The 15,384-nt window shown below is 37.6% G+C and overlaps 1 protein-coding gene across 1 annotated transcript; it reads left to right on the top strand.

Annotated features, from left to right (window-relative positions):
• The first annotated feature begins 1,543 nt into the window (after positions 1-1,543).
• Positions 1,544-5,972, top strand: LOC126968077 (nucleic acid dioxygenase ALKBH1). Its single transcript, XM_050812889.1, has 4 exons — positions 1,544-1,754; positions 2,257-2,580; positions 3,651-3,844; positions 5,527-5,972. The coding sequence occupies exons 1-4, from the start codon at positions 1,638-1,640 to the stop codon at positions 5,891-5,893; spliced, it is 1,002 nt and encodes a 333-aa protein (XP_050668846.1). The 5' UTR covers positions 1,544-1,637; the 3' UTR covers positions 5,894-5,972.
• Positions 5,973-15,384: the final 9,412 nt, after the last annotated feature.

Below are 15,384 nucleotides of genomic sequence, written 5' to 3'. Positions count from 1 at the left end.
GTTGTAATAGATCCAAATTTAACTTCAAAAGAGGAGGTTCATGTATTATTGTCAGAATGGTCTAATTGTAAATTTGTTTATACGGATGGCGCAAAAAACAATAATAATGTTTCTTTTGCAATCTACCTTCCTGAAATTAGGAAGGGTATTGGCTTTAAGATTAATAGATATGCCAGTATTTTTACTGCTGAAGCCGTCGCTATTCTTTTTGCTTTAAAGCATATTAAGAAACAAAATCAACTTAATAAGAAGTGGGTAATAGTTAGTGATAGTATGAGTGTGTTAAAAAGTTTGTCAAATAACAAAATGAGTGCTAACATCAATTACATCATTTTTGCTATAAAGGAATTGTGGTTCGAACTATGTTTAATCGATATTAAAGTGGATTTCGTTTGGGTCCCGTCCCATATAGGAGTAGCAGGAAACGAAAGCGCTGATTTTCTAGCTAGAACTATCATTAATATATCCGATCTATCCCTATATCCTGATTGCAAAGATCTAGACATTAACATACCATATACAGATATAATAAGTAATCTAAAACAGCGTATGACTCTTCTTTGGGGAAGATATTGGTACAATTGTACAGAAGTTGAAAATAAGGCTCATTTGTATACTTTGTTAGATAATCCCGTTAATAGCACACCCTGGTTTTGTAAGTTTAAAAATAACGCTCACAGAAAGTTCTATACTACAATAACACGAATGCATATTGGTCACTATCGATTGAATTTTCATCTTCATCGCAAAAAAATTGTCTCCTCTCCTTTTTGTGACCATTGTAATAAGCAACAAGATCAGTCTCTGGATCACATCTTTTTTGATTGTTCGTCCTTTGGCATACAGCGCCTTGTGCTGATGGATGAGCTACTGGAAATATATGGTGCACCCAATATAATCCCGCTCTCAGTAATAGATCTATTAAAGGACACATCAACTTATATGTCCTTGTATAAATTTGTATGTAGTACTGTAAATACATTGTAATTTGTAGATACATACGTTGTAAATTTGTTTATAATTATGTAAATACGTTATAACTCGTACATATACAACTAGTAATAGCATAGCGCAATTCGCGAACTGAACAGATAATGTAAATAGGTAGGTATTATTCTAAAAAGTTATGCAAATTACACTGGATTTGACTTTAAGAAAAGGGGAAAATTATTAGAGACTATATTACTGGATTTGGACTTACTAAAAGGAAAATATGGAAAATATTCTTTAGAGAATTATACATTAACGGAAATGGTAAAATAACTGATGACTTTAAGACTGGATTGGATTTGATGAAAGAAACTACTATAAATATTCGCTATCGAATATACATAATTGGAAAAGGAAAATGGAAATAATGTAAGATGAAATGAGAAAACTGGATTGGACTTTTTGTAAAACAAAATAGTGAAAATAATAAATACCAAAGAAATGAAAATACTAACGACAAGGCAGTAAGGCCCCTGGCTATAGCCTGTTCGAAAGAACGAATTAATATTAAAAAAAAAAAAAAAAAAAGCAATCACTATTTTCAGACTTTCGCTAGGCTGATAATAATAATATCTCGTTAGAGTTTAAGTGTTCCGACTGTGAATAATATGTACATACGCTAGGTATTAATTTTTCATTATTGGAAAATGACTTTAAAAAGCGATGATAATTTTATGAAACTATTTAAATATTACAAGAGAAATGAACCAATGCCATCCTTTGAGAATATGATTTCATTAGAGAACAACATTGCTATGAAAGATGTAAGTAATTAACTACATGCTATTAATATTGCTTTTGTTTTTATAATAATCACGGAGCAATGCAATATTAATTAAAATATTTAGAAACCTATTCAGTATTCACACACACCATTTACGACATTGAAAACCCCGTGGTTAAGGAACCTGCCTACTGAGCTGAAGGTCCCAGGTTTGAATCCCGGTCCAAACATTTATATGATAAATTTGGACGTTTGTTTTCCAGTCATGGATGTTTTTATGTATGTCGAACTATGTCATATTAAATATATCTTTGTCTTGTATCCATAGTACAGGCTATGGCTAGCTTGGGGCCAGATAATTTGTGTGTAAAAATGTGTTCAAACTTGTATTTTATTGTGAATTGGCTTAATGTGTTAGTAAAGGTTCTAATATGATAACTAATGGTCGGAACAGTTTTCATCAAATAATATGACTGATATACTGTATGAATTTTTATTATTATAAATCTAATATGTCTATTAATTTATTATACTTTTTCCAGCTAATTGAAATATCCATAAGGAAGACCATAGATGACCGTACAAAATCATTGGGGTTACATAATCTATCATCATGGAAAATAGTATTATTAAAACAGCATCCTGGTTTCCTTATAGTAAGAAATCCATTCAATTGTTTGGGTCAAAGATACTGGATAAGAAAATGTTTAGAGGAATATTCAAAGAAAAGTAATAAAAGAAATATTGATATAGAGCTGCCTGATTGTGAATGGTGGGAGGAAAGTTTTAATAATGGATGTAACAGACAATTACAGAAGAAGTTAAGGTGGAGTACACTTGGATATCACCACAATTGGGACACAAAAGTAAAATGATAGTACTTTTTATTTGTGAGTTGTACCTTTTTTATAATTGTTCTTATTCTTATGATTTCTCTGTATAAATGTCTTGTGCGCTAACTTCATAACAGCATACTACACAGTGGCCTCATGCAGTTGCCATATGGCAACATGAGCAAGCAGGAAGTTAAATAATTGAACAACCATTCACTATAAAGACATAGTAATCCTCAAAATGGTTGAACAATATAATATGATTAGTTGTTGGTGTATTAGAAGAGCATATTATGTTCAGTAAAGTAAATCAGAATTCTTATTTATAATATTACTAATTACATAAGGAACATTAATTAATAGTATGATAACATTTTATGTTTTCTTACACTATTTTTTTTATATTTTATGGAAGAGTAGGGACAAACAGGTCACCTGATGATAAGTGATCACCTTTGAACACATTTTTTTACAACACCAAAGGAATCACAGGAGTCCTGCCGGCTTTTTAGAAAGGTGTACACACTTTTTTTGAAGGTACTCATGTCAAATAATCCTGGAAACACCATTCAAGGAAGCTTATTCCACAGCTTGGTTGTATGTGTAAGAAAGTTTCTAAAAAAGTGCACTGTAGACGAACACTACACATCACAGCAGGTGGGGATGATATCTTGTGTATTTGCAAAAGTTGAATTCAGCAGAAGGTGAAACAGTTGTATGGAAAACATTCAGTATTCAGCCCCTAACCAATTGTTTTTAATGCACATGTAATATTTAAGGAATGACATACTTGTTCCTGGTTCTCTGGATTGTCCTGGTAACCCTAATGACCTTGATGATCTTGCATATACCATGGTGTTCTTTCCTATATTATGATGGGTACTCACGATATATATTTTATTAATTTCAATATAGCTGACATGTGTCTGTAATACCGTATTTGTTACCGAAGCGGTAGTAGTATCTAGTATATTAGAAATGACATGAAAAATAATTCTAAAGGAATCAATTTTGAGAAAATAAATATCTTCTATGCCTTTTTACACGCAATTTATGGCACATAAGGAAGCATGGATTAATATGGTTAATGGTCTTAATTTCAGGTGTACAATGAAAGTGAAAGAGGTACATTTCCAGCAGATTTAGCTGAGCTTTGTGACGTTGTGGCGAATTGTTTAGGCTTCAGTACATTCAAAGCTGAAGCAGCCATTGTGAATTATTATCATATGAACTCAACTCTGTCAGCCCATACCGACCATTCTGAAGTTAATCTACAGGCTCCGTTGCTCTCCTTCAGGTTAGAAACATATATACTACATACAGGGTTATTGGCTATTCATATTCCTGTTAGGAAGTCACACATTTGTGATAATTTTAACACCCTGCATACTATATGCAAAAGTTTAAACATTTTTGAGTTGTATTTTTTTTTTGGCTTTTTTAAAAGAAAAATGCAAAAAATTAAAAAAAAAATTTAAAACTTTGTGTTTTTTTTTTCTTAACCTGCCAGTTTGCATTAGGCAGTTGGCTTAGGTACCTACACATTAAACCTTGTTTGCGAGCTTGCAATTTCTGCCTGCTTCCTTTGTGATGATTTTATGACATAAGTTCCTCATCGTTTTGCATTGTTGACGATTGAGCCAAGGTTCATAACGTTTTTTTTAAGTATTTTAGTTGAAGAAAATATTGAAATAATATCGTGTTTTTTTTATATTTATTCATTAATAACAAAATATATTCTACAAAGCTTAGAATAATAACGCTTAGAATGTGAGTAGGCCCAATCAAAATGTAAACAACAAAATATTTTGTAAACAAAACAGACACCATAAAAAAAATTGTTGCCAGCTATGAAAGTACTATATACCCCGAGTTCCTCCGCTGGGATAGTTTTTTGTGTTTATTGGTAGATATTGAAAGGAGGCTATAATGTACGACGCCATAATATATAACAGTGTAATGATATATTTAATAGTGTTTACTTGTTTTTAGAAATCAGAAGAAGAAACGAGATAAATAATTGATACTTCTTTTTAATAATTTTTATTTATGTTGCATTTAGACTTAGGTATTTTGAAATTAGTTAAAATACATAATAACCCAAAAATTGGTTTGCTTTTGCATAATGTTTAAGGGGGAAAAAATTATCACAAATTGTCACCCCTATCACCTCTTAACTACATCAAATTACTAATAACCATGTATTTTACTAACATATTAAGTTGTACAAATCATACATTTAAGTCTACTTAGAATTTTGATCCCACTGCTCTGAATATTGTACAGGTACTCTTGCCAAACTTCATTTAATAGGCATTGAGTGTATTTTAAATTTTGAAGACTGACTTAATATATGCTTACTGTAGCTATTGCTTACAATATGTTGTGATTATGAGACCAATAGAATTGAATACCTCAAGCTTGCTCACCATATGGTCAACTGCATTGCTTGCATTGTGAATATATTGGTATCAGGAGTCTACTGGGTTATGTGTCAGGTGGAAGTTTTCTTTGTAATACTGTCGATAACATGGTATTAATTTTTTGGGTTCCATACTGAAAGGGTAGTCAAATCAAATCCCTATTATATAGACAACACAGTGTATCAAATATGTCTGGTGTGTATTACCTGATATTTCTCATTTAACTTATAATATTACTAGCTGACCCAGCAAACGTTGTATTACCGATATTAAAATAGCGATACAAAAGTAACTGTTGATCGTAGATGGGTGAAAATTTGAAGTTGTATGTATTTTTTAACGCTGACTAAAAAAATTCAAAAAAATATTTCGTGTAGGACCACCCTTAACATTTAGGGGGATGAAAAATAGATGTCCGATTCTCAGACCTACCCAATATGCACACAAAATTTCATGAGAATCGGTCAAGCCGTTTTGGAGGAGTTCAAAGTTTAACACCATGACCACGAGTATTTTATATATTAGATTAAATAAATAATAAATTTTCATGTTTCAGTTTTGGTCAATCAGCAATATTCCTAATTGGGGGGCGTGACAAATCAGTCGTGCCATCTGCAGTACGATTGAATAGTGGAGACATTGCAATTATGTCTGAAGAAGCAAGGCTCTGTTATCACGCTGTCCCCAGGATATTGCCTTCAGTTACCCAACCATGGAATGACATAACGGATATGATACCGATAGAAGAAACTAATGTTGATTTCAAGTACGGCTACAAGAATATTGTACAGTTGATGAATAGGAATATAGATGAAAAGGAGTGGAGTCCGTTTAATAGTTATGTTGGACAGTCAAGAATAAATGTTAATGTGCGACAGGTTCTAAAAGAAAATCAAACAGATTTGAGGGATTGTTTACAGTAAAGTTTAATGCAATATATTTATTGTTCATATGTATTTGAATATATATAGTTGTTTCAATTAATAAAAATCATTTTATAAATTTTGTTTAATTTAATATTTTCCTTGTAGAAACTTACTCTTGGGTTGTTTTGTTATCACTGAAACAGAAAAAAGATTAGTTACACAAAGTTCTGACTGTATTACAGGATTGTCATCAATAGTTTCCAATTTTAACTGCATTTCATCTTTTTACTGCAGTAGAGGGCTTTTCGCGCTATTTATAACCTAGGTCCTAAAGAATCATTTATAGAAATATTTAAATAAAATATACATTTTGACTGCTACTTCTCAATATATTCTTGATAATGTTCTTTAAATTCATAAGCACACATTGAGGAATTTGCTAGAAACTGTGATAAACATAATGTTAACACGAGAAACAAACATGCCCACTACTCAGTTAAGTCAAGTTAGTCTTTTATTAGTTGATGTATATGCTTTTACAATATGGTCCCAGAAAATGTACAAAACAAATGTGTTACGAAATTTAAAGGGATTGTTAAAAAACGTTTGTGTGGGAAAGGTAGTTTGGGTAGTTTGTGTAAAAAAAAACGATTTTCGTAACAGACACCACAGACAGGGAATGATGCGAACACCCTCAAGCTCTTTAATTATAAATGTTTATTGTACGATATGATGTACACCAGTGGGAGGCTCCTTTGCACAGGAAGCCGGCTAGATTATGGGTACCACAACAGCGCCAATTTCTGCCGTGAAGCAGTAATTTGTATGCATTACTGTGTTTCGGTCTGAAGGGCGCCGTAGCTAGTGAAATTACTGGGCAAATGAGACTTAACATCTTATGTCTCAAGGTGACGAGCGCAGTTATAGTGCCGCTCAGAATTTTCGGGTTTTTTTTTCAAGAATCCCGAGCGGCACTGCATCGTAATGGGCAGGGCGTCTCAGTTACCATCAGCTGAATGTCTCATCCCTTATTTTCATAAAAAAAGATATAACATTGTAATCCATATTTTTATATAAAAAAAGTCCGCTGAGTTGCGCCCGTTCTTCTCAGGTCTGAGGCAGTTTATTTTGAATGGGTGGTACTTTTTGACGTTCAATAAGTGATTTCGAATCCTATTTTGAATAAAAATATTTGGATTTGAATTACAACGCTATTTTTTCATATGAAGATGTCTGTCCATCCATTTGCCAGTGGTCTGTATTAACAGCAATGTGCATGATGAGCAAGTGTGTATTACCAAAGACTTAAAGTAAGTATGACTTCAATCTCTTAGAAAATATTGTGTTCTAAATTTTAATTCCTAGATGTGCCACTAGAGGGCACGTCTACCGAAGGATAGGTAAAGTTTGTTCTAATTTTAAATCTAAATTCACACTTCTAAAACACAATCTTTATGTACGCCCGAGTGCCACGTATCCTGTGTTCCATATTTGTTCTCGTATCTTTCTTTTATTTTATATATTAGAGGGAGCAAACGGGCAAGAGGCTCATGGGGAGAGGTGAGGCAACCGCCCATGGACATCCGCAACAACAGTTGAACAGAATATACGAGAAAATACTGGGTTGATTCCAGCGGCCGAATTACACCACCGGACATTACATGCAATGTACCATCCGCAACACGTAGACGTCTGGCAATCCAGAACTGCACGTTATGTTAGGAATTTCTTGCCTCGCACAGCCACTTTGTGGAATCAATTATCGGCGGCGGTCTTCCCGAACAAATACGACTTAGGCACCTTCAAGAAAAAAGCATACTCCCACCTTAAAGGCCGGCAACGCATCTCTTGACACCGGATGTTGTAGATGTCCATGGGCGGTTGCCTCACCTCTCCCCATCCCGTGAGCCTCTTGCCCGTTTGCCCCCTCTTATATAAAATAAAACCAGCAGAGTGTGGAAGGCGGAAGTAACATAGGGTGAGCCGCATGTTCGTTTGTCAATAATATTTAATCCAAAATATGCAAGGGTTGTCATAAAACTTGCAATGAGACGTTGACATACAGCCATTTACAGCACAGGTGGTAAACATATTTAAGAAAAGTACCTAATAGTTTTATATTAAATTTAACTAACCTGGTAGTAAGCCCTGTGCTTCCCCGGGGCGTAAAAAGAATAGGGTAGTCCCAGGCCCAAGGATGTCGTAAGAGGCGACTACGGGCTTTTTGAAATTGGGAGAGTGACGCTGCCGTCTTATGACGTCAGCACAATCGGGCCAGACTCGTCCGGGTTACTTACCACACTCGCACAGAATACCGGCGTGTAGTAGTGGCCTAGTGCCGCTATGTTTCGCATAGGTTAGTGTTGAGGACCGGAGGCCATCCCCCCCCCCCAAATAAATATGAGAGCGGTCCTTAAAAAGATATTACCCCAGGAGGGTACCAACTATACCAGAGCCGGAGAATCCCTCTCCAGCTCGGGCTGCCCCTCGTATTCTGGGGATGGCACAATACCACGCATTTCACAGGACAAACAGGGCAGCAACACCACGGCACCCCGCTACAAGCTTAATGTGGACTTCTGTAACATCAGGGGAATTCACTCCAATTTAAACGCCGTCCACCACCACCTTGAGACGGCGCAGCCGGCCTTGTTTGTTTCCCTTCGGATGATTCTAGTGCCTGCGCCGTTGCAGTAGCCGATGTGATACTGCAGGGCATGGATATTTTTATACCAAGCTCTGTAGTACCGATCGGTGGCAGATAAAGCATCATCTGACTGCAAAAAACAGGCGTATCGAACTTGGGTTGCGGCGCTGGGCTCAAAGGATCCGAACTGCAAAGTTCTGCAGAGGAAATATAACCGTGCCTCCAGATTTTTAAGCGGCAAATCGCCCTTGCGTAATCGAAATACGTCGTCAAAATTGGCGAGCAGCTTTCCAGTTACCCGACCGGAACACGCAAGTTCTGGTCGTTGTGAAAGCTGCTCTTGGTAACTTCAACCAGCCGTCCATGCCGCCGTTGCACATGTGGAATGACACCCTGGCCCCTACGGCAAAAGAGAAAGCCGATCTCCTGTGCACTCTTTTTGCCTACAACTCGACTCTTGACGACCGCCGACCATCCCGCGGTGTCAGAGCTCCATGCCTGAAGTACAGTTCAGACAGAAAACTTTTCGGCGAGCTTTGTTTTCGTTGGACATCAGGAAGTCGAGCGGGCCGGATGGCATTCCTCCAATCGTGCTTAGAACGTGTGCCCCTGAGTTGACGCCGACGCGTTTATTCCGGCACTCTTATTCAAAATGCGTCGTCCCTGACTCATGGAAGTCAGCCTTGTCCATTCGATCTAAAAAAAAGGAGACAGTTCGGATCCGGCAAACTACAGGCCTATTGCTATTACCTCCCTGCTCTCCAAGATCATGGAGAGCATAATTAACCGCCAGCTCTTGGTATACCTTGAGGGTCACCAGTTGATCAACGACATCAGTATGGCTTTCGACATGGTCGGTAGACTGACGATCTTCTGGTATACCTAACACATAGATGGGCGGCGGCTATTGAAAGCAAGGGGGAAGGCCTGGCTGTTAGCCTGGATATAGCGAAGGCCTTTGATCGTGTATGATACAAGGTGCTCCTCTCAAAACTTCCATTATTTGGGCTTCCCGAGAGCTGCAAGTGGACCTCCAGCTTCCTCACTGGGCGCAGCATACAGGTCGTTGTCGACGGTTATTGCTCGAATCCCAAGCCCGTGAACGCTGGAGTGCCCCAAGGCTGTGTGCTATCTCCCACGCTCTGTTTCTCCTACATATCGATGATATGATGGACACCTCCAACATACATTGCTATGCAGGCGACAGCACTGGTGATGCCGTATACACGGGCCATGCAGGTCTCTCTCGGGAAATCGTCGACCAGTGCCGGGAGAAACTTGTGTCTTCTATCGGGTTCTCTCTCGAGAAGGTCGCGGAATGGGGTAAATTGAACCTTGTCCAATTTAACCCCCAGAAGACTCAAGTTTGACAACACTTCCCTTAAAGCCTCGTCTAGTATCGGAATTCAGGGTCTCGAAATCTCGAGCAATTGCCAATTCCGTGGCCACCTGGAGGGCAAAGCCAAATTGGCTTCGAAGAAGCTGGGGGTCATTAATAGAGCACGGCAATACTTCAAGCCGGCCCACATTCTAGCGCTCTACAAAGCGCAGGTCTGGCCACACATGGAGTATTGCTATCATCTCTGGTCTGGCGCACCCCAGTATCAGCTCGATCCATTTGACGGCGTGCAACGCAGAGCAGCTCGAATTGTCGGGGACCCAGTGCTCTGTGAACGGCTGGATCACTTGGCGTTGCGTACAGACGTCGCTTCATTGTGTGTCTTCTGCCACATTTATCACGGGGAGTGTTCCGAAGAGCTGTTTAACCTGATTCGTGCCGCCGAATTCCACCTTCGACACACCACAAGTTAGGATATCATCCCCACCATCTGGTTGTTTGGCGGTCCTCCACAGTGCGGTTTTCAAGGAGCTTTCTTCCTCGCACTACAAAGCTGTGGAATGAGCTTCCTTGTGCGCTGTTTCCGGGAGGATACGACATGGGTACTTTCAAAAAAAATGCGCGTACACCTTCCTTAAAGGCCAGCAACGATCTTGTGATTCCTCTGGTGTTGAAAGAGAATGTAGGCAGCGGTGATCACTTAACACCAGGTGACCCGTACGCTCGTATGTACTCCTATTCCATAAAAAAAATGTAAACTCGCGTTGTGGTGCTATTACACCAGAAGGATACAACTGATTTCGTGTAGTTGCCTACATGATGCACCGAAATACGAGTTGCAATGAATTGACTGGGTTACGGCATGCGGCGCAGGCGGGAGGGGGACACCGCCCTCCTTCACTACCGTACCCTATCGTTGCTCTGTATTACCACAGATTATGCCCAAAAATAACTTCATCAGGAACTAAGTAGGTTATACTTAAAAAAATCTCGCATTATATCTCTGTATACAGGATGTAATCGTTAAGTGTGTTACCAATTCTATACTAACCAAACCAATTCCATAAAACCAAAATTTTGGATACTTCTCGTTTGATTCTTAAAAAGTTAATGATATCATTTTACTGATAACGATACTTTCGATATCAGTTCTAAGTTTTTTGGTATTTGTAATAGTTACGGAATAATCGCCTCTAGGTCTATTACCAAAATCGAAAGCCAAAGTTTCGGTCCAAAACGAAAGAATGACGAATTACTTCGGATCCGAATAACCATAAATAGTGAAGTAGTTACGATCATAATAATGTCAAACAACAAAAAAGTAAATGTCAAATGAATTTGGGAATAAGGTAAACGAAAGATATAATATCTAATCGCGAACTTCATTTTCGTGTACGGATCCGAAACACTTCTTTCATAGAAAAATGTACGATCCGTCAACCGAAACTTTGTATTTCGATTTTGGTAATAGGGCTCCAAGTTAAGGTTACCTTAAAGGTCACATATTATGTGATTAGAATAAAAAAAAAACGCAATTTACCTTTACCGGTTGTTTTAGATAGAAAACTATCTTCACTCTTCCGATATTCGCACAAATCCCAAAATCCTTTCACGTAACTTTCGGCGTAGCACTCGAATTCATCCTTAGGCTTAAAGTTTGCCAGACGACGCATAGTAGGCTTAAAACAATCGTTGCAATGGAAGCTTATCTTATGCATCATTTTCTTGATTTATATTTTGTTACAGAAATTTTTAAATCAAATCATAATATTTTACAATAATTTTGCAATAGGCTTATGGCATTCATGAGAGTGAAATTGATTATTGATGACGTTTTAAGTGTCAATATTTCACATGGGTTACCTTTTGACACAGTAGACATATTATCTACTGTGCTTTTGATTAAGAAAACGGTTAAAAAGACTTTTTTATAAGCCGTAAAAATCTTATGCTTAAAATAACCACAATAACCGCTTTTTTCATAAGTGTATTTTTTATTTTTTTATCATTTGTGGTAGGTAGATATCCAACGAGAGGTTTGTACTTTATACTTCCTAATTGGAATTTGGATTATACACCTCTTTTCTAAAATTTATTATTAAAAAAAAAACAGTGCTGTCTAGGCATGCCCGAAAGAAGCGAATCTTTATAAACGGTAATAGCACGGTACAGAACTAGGTATTTTTGACAAATCTTTATTTTTCCGATGCCCTTGTTTTTCGTTTTGTATAGTTTCGGATTTCGCGTACCGGCCGAGTAGGTAGGTATTAAACGATGATTGTGGTACCTAACTATCTAATTATGAGGTTAATATAAAAAAAATCGAAGATAAGAAAATTTAATTTACTATTATATTGGCTTTACGTGTCTGATTTTTATGGTATTCGAGTATTTTAGTCTAAATTATCAGACAGCCTGGGACTAGATTGTGATTATTTTATAGCGATAGAAATGACTGTACAATATTGTATATTTTTATTGAAAAGAGCGCAAAAAGAATGATGGGAGAGTTTTCTTGTGCCGCTTCTTCTCTCTCAGAGCGCCATTTGTTTCCGAAGCGGTAGTAGTATCTAGTAGTTATTAGAAATGACGTCAAAAAAAATTCTATTTAGGAATCAATTTTGAGAAAATAAATGCCTTTTATGCCTTTTTAGGGTGACATCACATCGGGGTCATATCATAATGTTATATTATACCTACCTTAGATCGCTTTGTATTGTGTTACGACACTTTTGGGTAGGCTATGATGCTTGACATTGGATTTATCTGATCATTTCATACTGCCTTTTTTATTGACATAAAAAAGAAACTTTCCTTTATTATTTTGGGTGATAGAAATGTTTAACTAATCAATTCTCGCGGCAATGAACCGTCGTCCGCATATGATATATCTCGGTAGGAATGTTAAAACAAATTTTGCGGCGGCAACAAAATATAATTTTCATAAGTACCTATAAATTTTTACTTAATAAGTGAAGCCTTCGCAGCTACGTGAAGAAATATGAATAACAAAGGTATTAAACAGTCTGGGTATTCAAAAATACATAGTTCTTAAAATAAATAATTTTCGAAACTGTCATTCCATTTCTACCGAAAACTATTTACGTTTTTGAGGAGTGTGCGGCAGCTGCTACTCTCTATACCAAGGTATCAAAATCATCATGATCACCATCATTTCTGACGGAAGACGTCCACTGCCGGACAAAGGCCTTCCGCAAAGATCGCCATGCCGATCGTCATGATAATCGACCTGCGCTGCCCTCATCGAACCTATTCCGGCGATCTTGACCAGATCGTCAGTTCATCTTGTGGGGGGGAATACAAAAACTACGTCTTCCGGTACGTGGTCGCCATTCGAGGACTTTTTTTTTATTTTTTTTATGGAAATAAGGGACAAGGCGAGCAGGACGTTCAGCTGATGGTAATTGATATGCCCTGCCCATTACAATGCAGTGCCGCTTAGGATTCTTGAAACCCCAAAAATTCTGAGTGGCACTACAACTGCGCTCGTCACCTTGAGACAAAATGTTAAGTCTCATTTGCCCAGTAATTTCACTAGCTACGGCGTCCTTCAGACCGAAACACAGTAATGCTTACACATTACTGCTTCATGGCAGAAATAGGCGCCGTTGTGGTACCCATAATCTAGCCGGGATCCTGTGCAATGGAGCCTCCACTTTACTGCGCCAACGGCCATCTGTCCGTCGAGCTATGTGCCCTGCCCACTGCCACTTCAGTTTCGCAACCATCTGGGCTATGTAACTTTGGTTCTCCTACGGATCTCCTCTTTTCTATTTCGATCTCGCAAGAAAACTGCGAGCATAGACCTTCCATACCTAGGTATATAAAACATAACAGCTTGTTACAAATAAAATAGTGATTAAAGTAAGTGCAATACGAAACTGTACCATTCGTATTATACCGTGTGTGCTAGACGTGAAATCATCAATATTCAGGAGTCATTGTGTGGCCGTATTCATCGGGTAGTGGGTACGATTGGCATTTAGCTGCGTCGTAGGATATGGAATCCAATCCTTTCAATTCGAACGACGAGCGACAAAGCGTCACGATTTCCACATGTACTAGGTATTACTTCATCTCTCGTCTAGAATCAATTGTGTTCTAACTTCTGTGCATTAGACTTACGTATTTCATTTTATGCTTACCTTAAAAGGCTTACTTGCATTTTTTTTTAAAAATAAGGGACGAGATGAGCAGGACGTTCAGCTGTTGGTAATTGATACGCCATACCCATTACAATGCAGTGGCGCTCAGGATTATTGAAAAACCCAAAAATTCTGTGCGGCACTACAACTGCGCTCGTCGCCTTGAGACATAAGATGTCAACTCATTTTTGCTCAGTAATTTCATTAGCTACGGCGCCCTTCAGACCGAAACACAGTAATGCTTACACATTACTGCTCCACGGCAGAAAAAAGGCGCCATTGTGGTACCCATAATCTTGCCGGCATCCAGTGCAAAGAAAACATATTATGACTCAAAGGAAAATACATAACATCCCAGAACTTCTGAAAAAATAAACATATCCCTTTAAAATTATTTGTGTCTGACAGGCTTCAAATTGCGAAGTGAGCCTCTACGAACGACTTAAGCTGGGAACAATAAAACACGAGTAATGGATCTGACGACAATGGCTTGTAAATTGAGTTAACGTCGTATTGGATACGCACATTGTCATAAACAATCAATGCAATTTGCGTGCATGTCGAGGCGAGCGATTAGATTTGAACAAGTGTACCTACCTCTACCTAGCTGCTTGTCATACGCAATCCTGCGGCTCGATGGGGCTTCGACCGTCTTCATGTATTCAAAATGAATTGGATATTGTGTTGCTTTACCTACTTCACTAGTTATAATACCTTCGTACTTACGCTACGATAATTCAGCTAATTACAAGCATTAATTAATATCTCCTTTGTTAAGTTATATTAGGTATGTGCTTTTCACGACGTTTGTTTTTAAGAAGACGGATGTTTTACGTATTTTAAGTTTGACAAATAGTTAAAGTTTTTTTTTAATTTTATAATGATTTCACAAATAGTTATAATTAGATAACTCGGACACGATGCGCAATTAGGTAATATATTCGTAAATATGTTTTTGTTTTTGCTGACTAAATTCGAAAATCAACGTTGTATCTACATCAGCCAGCACAACTACAGTGCGCTATGCTTCTAAAAACAAGTGTCGATGAAGGGAATGTGAAAAGCAGTTGTGATCTATCATCATCATAAGTGTTATTTAAAATGATGTCAACTGCAAAACCTAACCCCTAAGATGAGGCGAGCTCAATACTACAAAGTATAACCATGGTCACCGAGTCTCCCTTTGTTTATTATATTTGGTCCTCCCTTATTCGAGGTCATTTTACCTGAAATCTGTACTGAACTGATCAAAACCTGCATTTTACCGCACCTTACTATCACAAAAAAATCCAAAGAACATAGAATATAACTCAAAGTCAAAGAGGCAAGGAAAGAAGTTTGATGAACTTAATAAATTAAAAGACAAGTGAAAAGTGGAAAAAATCTGAAAATGTAG

The sequence above is a fragment of the Leptidea sinapis genome, chromosome 14, assembly GCF_905404315.1.
Source record: "Leptidea sinapis chromosome 14, ilLepSina1.1, whole genome shotgun sequence".
NCBI classification, from domain to species: domain Eukaryota; kingdom Metazoa; phylum Arthropoda; class Insecta; order Lepidoptera; family Pieridae; genus Leptidea; species Leptidea sinapis.
This window is presented reverse-complemented; position numbering and strand designations above follow the sequence as displayed.

Excerpts from the sequence above, each read along its gene's own strand:
- LOC126968077 (XM_050812889.1), top strand. The coding sequence starts at position 1,638 with ATGACTTTAAAAAGCGATGATAATTTTATGAAACTATTTAAATATTAC. Across the intron at positions 2,581-3,650 it reads ACCACAATTGGGACACAAAA|GTGTACAATGAAAGTGAAAG; the intron begins GTAAAATGATAG and ends TCTTAATTTCAG. Across the intron at positions 3,845-5,526 it reads GCTCCGTTGCTCTCCTTCAG|TTTTGGTCAATCAGCAATAT; the intron begins GTTAGAAACATA and ends TTCATGTTTCAG.